Source organism: Nannospalax galili, unplaced genomic scaffold (genome assembly GCF_000622305.1).
Source record: "Nannospalax galili isolate Female #2095 unplaced genomic scaffold, S.galili_v1.0 scaffold891, whole genome shotgun sequence".
Classification (NCBI taxonomy): Eukaryota; Metazoa; Chordata; class Mammalia; order Rodentia; family Spalacidae; genus Nannospalax; species Nannospalax galili.
The window spans coordinates 233366-241157 of NW_008330576.1; the positions used below are offsets into that span (position 1 = coordinate 233366).

The 7792-nt window shown below is 45.2% G+C and overlaps 1 protein-coding gene across 1 annotated transcript; it reads right to left on the reverse strand.

Moving 5' to 3' along the window:
* Window positions 1–535: 535 nt before the first annotated feature.
* Window positions 536–6225, reverse strand: Patl2 (PAT1 homolog 2). The gene is given in 12 exon segments (XM_029554070.1): window positions 536–568; window positions 570–660; window positions 1150–1247; window positions 3077–3217; window positions 3819–3978; window positions 4124–4257; window positions 4348–4401; window positions 4571–4668; window positions 4756–4876; window positions 5198–5361; window positions 5559–5638; window positions 6128–6225. Coding segments are annotated over 10 exon segments (1020 nt in total). The 5' UTR covers window positions 5288–5361; window positions 5559–5638; window positions 6128–6225.
* Between the last annotated feature and the right edge of the window lie 1567 nt (window positions 6226–7792).

Genomic DNA, 7792 nt, shown 5'->3' on the forward strand with positions numbered 1-7792 from the left:
GTGTTATTTCTACTTATATTCTGGATTTTTGCTCTCAACTATTTCTTGAATTAGTAATTCAATTTACCAAATTTATGGCCCTCAAATAGCACTACAAAAAAGCACTTAGGAATAAATCAAAAGGTTTGACTAAAGAAATTGTCCACAGAGTCCTAATGTGGTCCAAACTGATTACTCAGTAAATGTAAGAGTATCTAGAACTTCTTTTTCATTAAAAAAAAACAGTGTATATGCACATGCATGTGTGTTCATGGGTGCATGCCACAGTGAGCATCTGGAGGTTAGAGGATGACTTGCAGAAGTTTGTTTTCTCCTACCATGCAAGTCATGGGCATCAAACTCATGTCATCAGGCTTGGTGGCAAGTGCCTTTACCCAAATGACACATTCTTGCAGGCTCTAGAACTACTTCTAAGTTCATTATTTTCCATGCTTAGAGTTTAAAAGAAATGAGGTGAATGAACCTAGACTGGGCTTGAAAAAGGGACTGTGACTTTCTGTCAGCACTTACTCCATCCTGGCTTCTAGCTGCTGAACTAATTGTTTGTCCACATGGTGACAGAACAGGGGAAGTAGGTTTCTGGGGAAGGTTAGTGGTTCTGCCAGAGAAGCTGTGGGCATTCGGGCTATCTCCCAGGCAATCAGTATCACCAAGTCTGTCCTAGAAGGCAGAAAAGAAAAGTCTTTGTATTTATGGAGGAAACTGATACTCTAGGAAAGGTTCCTTCTTACCCTGCCACCAGTCCTATTGTCCACCTCACAGCAATGAAGAGGTGTCCTCTGGATGAATATTTGGTGTGTGCCAGACATGTTTACACATCTTCCTATCTTAATGACTCAATGAGTTAGTGCTATCATTCCCAATTTATAGACTAAGAACTGAAATGATTTGTTCCAAAGTTATATCGCAATTAACAGGTCTGTTGACTCTAAAGCTTATTCTCCTTAATTACTATTATATTGTCTCTCATGGGAAACCAACATTCTAGGATACTATGTTGCAGGGAAACAAACTGATACAATCTTGCTATTTCTTCTTTCTCTGCCCAACCTCCTCCCTAGTACTTGAATGTTACTCAGGAAATCTTTAACCTGGCAGGCCAGACATCTAAGGGTACTGAATGTATTGACAAAGGCTTTATGATCTTACCAAGCTGTAGAGTCACTGTTGGGTTCCTCTGGGGAAGAATCCAGGGATACCAGCTGCTCTCCATGACTCAGCAGGGCATAAAGCAAAGATATTCCAAACTACAAGTGATACACAGTCCAGGGCAAAATGAGTTTACCTTAGACATTTAGTGCTTCTCTGGATCTGCTATCTTTCCAACTAAAGGACAGGCTTGCCTATACAGATGGAGACTGATACCCACAAGAGCTAGTCAAAGAACTCTAACTTTTCCAAAGGAATCATGTCTGAATTTTCCAGCCTTTGAGACCTGACTAAATAGAGAAATCAGTCTGTAGGTAAGAAATGCAACTAGGAATTGGATGCAGGTAGTCTGTGAACCCCACTTTCAGAAGCACTACTTTAAGCAAAGATGTTCAGAGTGGAGAATACAATTCACTAGAAGATTGACATAGAATGACACAGAATGTCAGAACTTCCATATCTAGAGTCTCATCCTTCAAAACTTGCCATCTTGGGCTGGAGGTGTAGTTCAATGGTACAGTAAGTGTTCAGTATGCACAAGCCCTTGTTTGTATATTCACCATAAATAAAAGACTAATATATGTAAAATTTATAAACATCCATGTGTTCTCTCTCTCCCTCTCTCCCTCTCCTCTTCTCTCTCTCTCTCTCTCTCTCTCTCTCTCTCTCTCTCTCTCTCTCTCTCTCTCTCTCTCTCGTCTTATCATATATCCCTGGCTGGCTTGGAACTCACTCTGTGGACCAGGCTGGCTCAAACTCACAATGATTCATTTACCCCTGCCTCCCAAGTGCTGGGAGTAAAGGTGTGTGCCAGCACACTGTGATGTCTCTGAATTTCTTACTAAAGGGGGTACACAGTCAAAATTTGAAGATCTTTACTGCAGAATATCATATCACTACCACCAGCAGGGATTCTGTCAGAAAAGATGTGTACTTTTTTAAGACATGGTCTGAGGTAGCCCAGGCTGGTCTTGAACCTACTGTATAGCCAAGGATAACCTTGAACTTCAGATCCCCTTGCATTCACTTTCCCTTATAAGGTATGCACCATCACACTTGGTTTATGCACCATTATACCAGAGCTTCACGTATGCCTGGAAACACTCTACCAACTTAGCTATATCCCCAGTCCAAGATGCGTGTTCCTGCCTTTTGACTACCATGAACTGAATAGTTCTGCTCTACCATAGCCTTTTCCCTCCATGATACCACAAGCTTTGCCACAGGCTCAGAAACAAGTACAAGCCAGCATGGTATGAGAGAAAAGGAATGATGACAAAGGGGCAGGGAGGGGAGACGAGGAGAAAGGAGAGGAAGGAGGGAGAAAGAGGAAAAAAAGCAAATGTGTAGAGTGTCCCCCACCCCATGTCTCTCTGGGAATGGGACCAAGTAATTAGTACCTAATAAGCTCCCCAGGTCATCCTGTGCTCACTAGAAGATCTTTGACAGGGTTTTACTATGCATTCTACAATGGCCTAACATTGGCTATGTAGCTTGGGCTAATCTTAAACCCTGATCCTCTTGCCTCAGCTTCCCCAGTACTGGAAGTACACCATGTCTGGCTCTCACTGAAGTTGAGAAGCACTGCTGAGGATAAGATTTGTATGTAGATGAGACTATTCCTTCACTTATTCTTTTCTTGTGATACTATTTTAGAAGTCATCTATGGGAGGCCTGGCATGGTGACACATGATATGGGAGCATCAGGAGTAAAGTCATTCTAGTGAGTTTCAGACCAGCCTGAGCTACATGAGACCCTATCTCAAGAAATCAGAAGGCAGAGGCAGGTAGAGTTCTGTGAGTTCAAGGCCAGCTTGGTCTAGATAGTGAGTTCCAGGCCAGCTGGGGCTACAGAAAGACCCTGCCTCAAAAACAAAGTAAACAAAAAGCCATCTATGGAAAGAGCAAAGTGTCCCAGATGTATTACCTGATTCTGAAGTACCACAGCGACTGGCCGCTCTGAGGAACCGGGTGGTAGCAACATTAGACCTTGAAGTCCTTGAAGGAGTTGATGGAAGGTAAGGTGACTTATATATTTGCCCAGAGGTTTGAATAACATGTGTAGAGCCTGTAAAGAAGATCAGTAAGTACCTCTTCCAATGCCACTATAACTTCATCTCCTCAAACCTTGCCTCCAGTCCCATCGTTGGCTGACTAGCTTTCGGTGCCTTCCTGATCAGGTTCTTTACTAAGCCTAATACTGCTTATAACTCTCCATTCCTCAGAGACCTGTAATACCTGCAAGGGCTTTCTATAGAAAGTAGCCTCAACCCTCATCAGGAGATCCTTATCTTTTCTCAAACTCTATAGCAGCACTCTCATACCTGTACCACCATACACCTGTTTTCATTTGCTCATTATACTTGAAGATGATCTGATGTTTCTTGGTAGCTTGGGTGAAGACTGCGGTAAGTCAGCAGTCCTTTCTCTGCAGATGTATTTGCCTGCCATGGGGGAGAATCAGATCTACTGCCATACACCTGTTTTCATTTGCTCATTATACTTGAAGATGATCTGATGTTTCTTGGTAGCTTGTTTTGTAGCTTCCTCACCTGAGGGGGTGGGCAGTACTACACTTTGCTGGCATCTCTTGGTGGTGGGGAAATGGAGGGAAGGAAAGATCCCTAACCTATTGAGACCACCCTTTTCTCTACTCAGTGCCACAGCACCTGGTCAGCCAAATCCCTCCGGATCAGGAGAGGCAGATGGTGAGTGATATACAGAAGAAGGCTAACAGCTTGATCACGGGGCAGGAAGGGGAGCAGCCGAGCCACCAAAAATTTCCCCTTCCTTACAGACAGCACCTGCAGAAGGCTGTCTGCTGTCTCCCTGCAGGGAAGAGAGTGTTTTCAGATTTGTGCCCAGAACATGTATTCCTGCCATGTGCTACATGCCAGGATGGAAGAACATCACCAAGGCCAATGTCTGCTGATCCTTCCCTCCTCAGGCTAAAGTGGGACCCTCCCATACTCACTCCAGGCTGTTCTGTTCTTGGGTCTTTAAGGCCTGGAAGAGCTTCTCAACCTGGTTGCTCTGTTGCCCAGAGCAGCAGAGTTGTGGAAACCCATTCTTCTGGCCCTCTTCTATCTCTAGTAACTGAAGGAACATCTGGGAATTTGACAGTGGGGGAAGAAAGAGTTAGCTGAGCAATATCCCATCCTCAAAGTCAAATGCATCTCCACTGAGCTCCCCTCTTACCTTCTCGATCTGGAATAATACTTGAAGCCTCTGACCACATGTAGCTCCTGTATCCTAGGAAAGAGAGTCCCTGGCCAGCCACACCAACAATGCAACTGGAAAGTCTGGACACAAAGACTAACCACACTGCTTCCTCAATCTTAGATCACCAAGTAACCTTGAATATGAGTGTGTTCTAGATAACATAGCACAGAAAAGTGTTCTAGGAAGACAGTACTCCTACCTGCTCTTGAGTTCCATGAGATACAGCATCAATAGCTCGGCGAGGGCTAAAACATGTTGATACAGCTACCTGGCCCAGAGAACCCTCAATTCGAACCACTGCATGAAAAGAGTCAGGAGGGACATGTTCTTCTGTAGGAACCCTCTGCCCACCCAATGTCCAATGCCAGCCAGCTGTGACCATACCTGACTCATAAACTTCTGCCTTCTGGATGTAAGGGGTGACCAGCTTGAGTGACTCAAGCCTGTTCTTTTGTCCAAGCAGCTCTTCATCTGCCTGTTTCTTCTCTAGCTTCTGGTAGTATTCCTGAGAGTTCGGGAATAGACAGTATGAATATATGTAAGACATTTCTGTACAAAGATGGACATATCTATGACTCCAAGGTAGATAAGGAAAATTCTCAAAGGATGGAGACAAAACTTAAGTATTTAGGAAATTGTAAATAATCTCATTTGACTGAAGTGTAGAATGGAAGAGAGAGCTTGGGGTGTCAACTTTAGAAATATCGATTCTATCTTGTGATTGAACAAACAGGACCTGTATGGGCTGGTGAGGATCAGAGAAGGCCCAGGAGTCCTCACTCATTCAGCCAAAATCAAAGACTGGGACTAGCGGCCCAGGGCTCACCTGGTAGTAATAATCGTCTAGGCGGGGGTTCTCACTCTGCAGCTGAACCATCTGCACTTTAATCACCCAGTCCTTCTCTTTTCGGGTCATGAGGTTAGCATAGGGGTCTGGCTGCTGAGACCAAGGCTTCTGGGATAGGAGACTTCAGGCCAGGAGAAACATCCCTTTAAGCCTACCCACCCTGCCATAGTGAACTTCCCAAGGAGGGGTAAGCAGGCAGTAGAGTGCTCTTGGAAGGTTGGGAAAGGGTGCAGTGGTAGGCAACAGGGCCAGAGCCCTAGTTATGCAGTGGTTTGGGAAAAAGATGCCTGGTCACAAGGCATACAGATGGGCCTTCCTCAACCCTGCTCCTCATCTAAGCTTTACCTTGGTTTTTGCCTCTGCTGCTGCAGTAAGATCTGTTGGTGCTGAGGGTGGAGCTGGGTCAGACGACTGGGAAGGCTTAAAAGGAAACCAGCTGGGTGGAATGAAGCTCTGTTCCACATCGCAACCCTTTTATTCATTCAGCCTGTTAAACTCAGGTGGACATCTAAGGAAGCTTTATCAGTTTACGTGCCATACCCCAAATCAGGCAACATCACAGTCCTTATCTCCCCATCCCAAGATATGATTTCCTGCAGTTTGGCTTCAGAAAGTTTGGCTTCAGAAAATCTAGGCCCAGTAGGAAACCCTTTGGCTTGGTTAGTGGTTCTGAATCTTTGTCTCAGTTCTGTCATGCTAGCTGTCCTCTTTAATCTCCTCAAAGCTCTGTTTCCTCGTCTATGAGGGAGCAGAGACTGAACTGTGCTTCAGATTTCTGTTAGTGAATTTCTATAAGTATTTTTCTGTAGCAACTGGTAGGAGGTAGAAGTGGTCCTTGGCTACCATGCCCTGTGAACTTTGGAGAGAATGTAGCTTTCCTTGATGCTAACTACATCCTTGAACTGGTACCTGAGCTTATGGGGCCATGAGGTTAGTGTGCTGCAGAAGACAGTTGGATCTGGTGAGGACTGGCGAGGTCCAAAATGCCGGACTGGAGAGCTGGCTCTTGGAAATGTGGGCTGAAAATGAATTGGCAACAGATAGTCCAGGGGCAAGAGAGGAACTGAGAAGACTAGAAAAGGGAGACAGGAGCAGGAGAGAGAATGCTGCTCCTGATCAGGTCATTTCCTGCCTCTCTATTTTACCTGACTTTTCCCCTAAAGAACTTCACTTAACATTCTGCTGTGATGAGGAACCTGAAGCTAGCTGAGAAGACACCATACTGTGCTCCTGCCCTTGTTTTCACAGTTTGTGACTTCCTAAAAAGCATCTTTTCAATCCCTGACAATATGGGGGCGGGGCATGTGCTTTTTAATGCTCCTCACTTTAACAGTCTTCAGCCACTGGAGTCATGCTGATCTGCCTGTTTTCTGCCTCACCTCATAAGAGCTGTAATTACCTTATACCTCTCCCTACAGGATTCCCTGGTCTTTAGTTGCTTTCTTCCCAATCCACCCTTGACACACACTCCTATTATGTAATTAATTGAGCAGGTGTTCTTCCCAGTCCTAAGCTCAGTGTTGATCATCTTTGGAGATATTGTGTAAGGTAGGAGCAGGGATCTACTTTGTTCTGATTCATATTGAATGACAGTTGTCCCAGTACCACTTACTAAGACCATCTCTGCACCTGGGTGGACACACCATCTGTTCTTTCCCAGGTGGTTCTACATAATGTGACTGTTCCCTCAGTCCCATACCCACACCTCATTGGGTACTTCATCTTTAGTGCAAGGAGAAAGGTAGATTGAAGATAATAGAGCACTTTCAGGAATGGAAACCTCACAGGATAGGGACTAGAATAGATTCACCTGCCAAGGAAAGTGCATGGGAGCTGGTGACATCCCCAACGGACCAGGGACCTTGATTCCAGGGGAACTGAGCAGTCCTTTCTGAAACACAAAGAAATGCCAGGCTCAAATTAGCCCCCATGGTGCCATCTCCATTTGCTGTGTCCACAGGGACAAAGGAGGGGCAGCAAAACCAGTCATTTCAACACTCAAGACAGTGGCAGGCTGACCTCCCCTTCATGTTCAAGGTCAAATGGGCCAGAATCCTTTTCCCTGAGCAGATGAGTAGCATTTAGGCATGGCTGTGGGAAGTCCTTGTCTTTCTGTACTGGTCATAGGATTTAAGGGCACAAATAACCAAGAATGGTCTGCCAAGAGACAAGGGCCCAAAGGTGACTCCCCAGTAGTAGGGCTACCACCTGTAGTGGGGATACATGATCCTGCTAGTATTTTTTGTCCACACACACATGCATGTGCACACTTGCTTGGTGCACATGTGGAGGTCAGAGGATAACCTGAGTGCTATTCTTCAGGATCTTTCCATTTTTGTTTGAGACAGGATCTCTTACTGGCCTGGGACTTTGACTTATAGGCAAGGCTAGCTGAACCTTGGGCTTTCAGGATTTTCCTGTCTCTACTTCCCAACTTTCAGGGGCTAGGATTAAAGGCACACAGAGTCCTGGTTTTCACGCATGTTCTGGGGATCTGAGCTCAGGCCTTCATACTTGCAAAGCAAGCACTTTACCAACTGACTCATCTCCCTGGCCCAGATTTTTGTTTTTGAG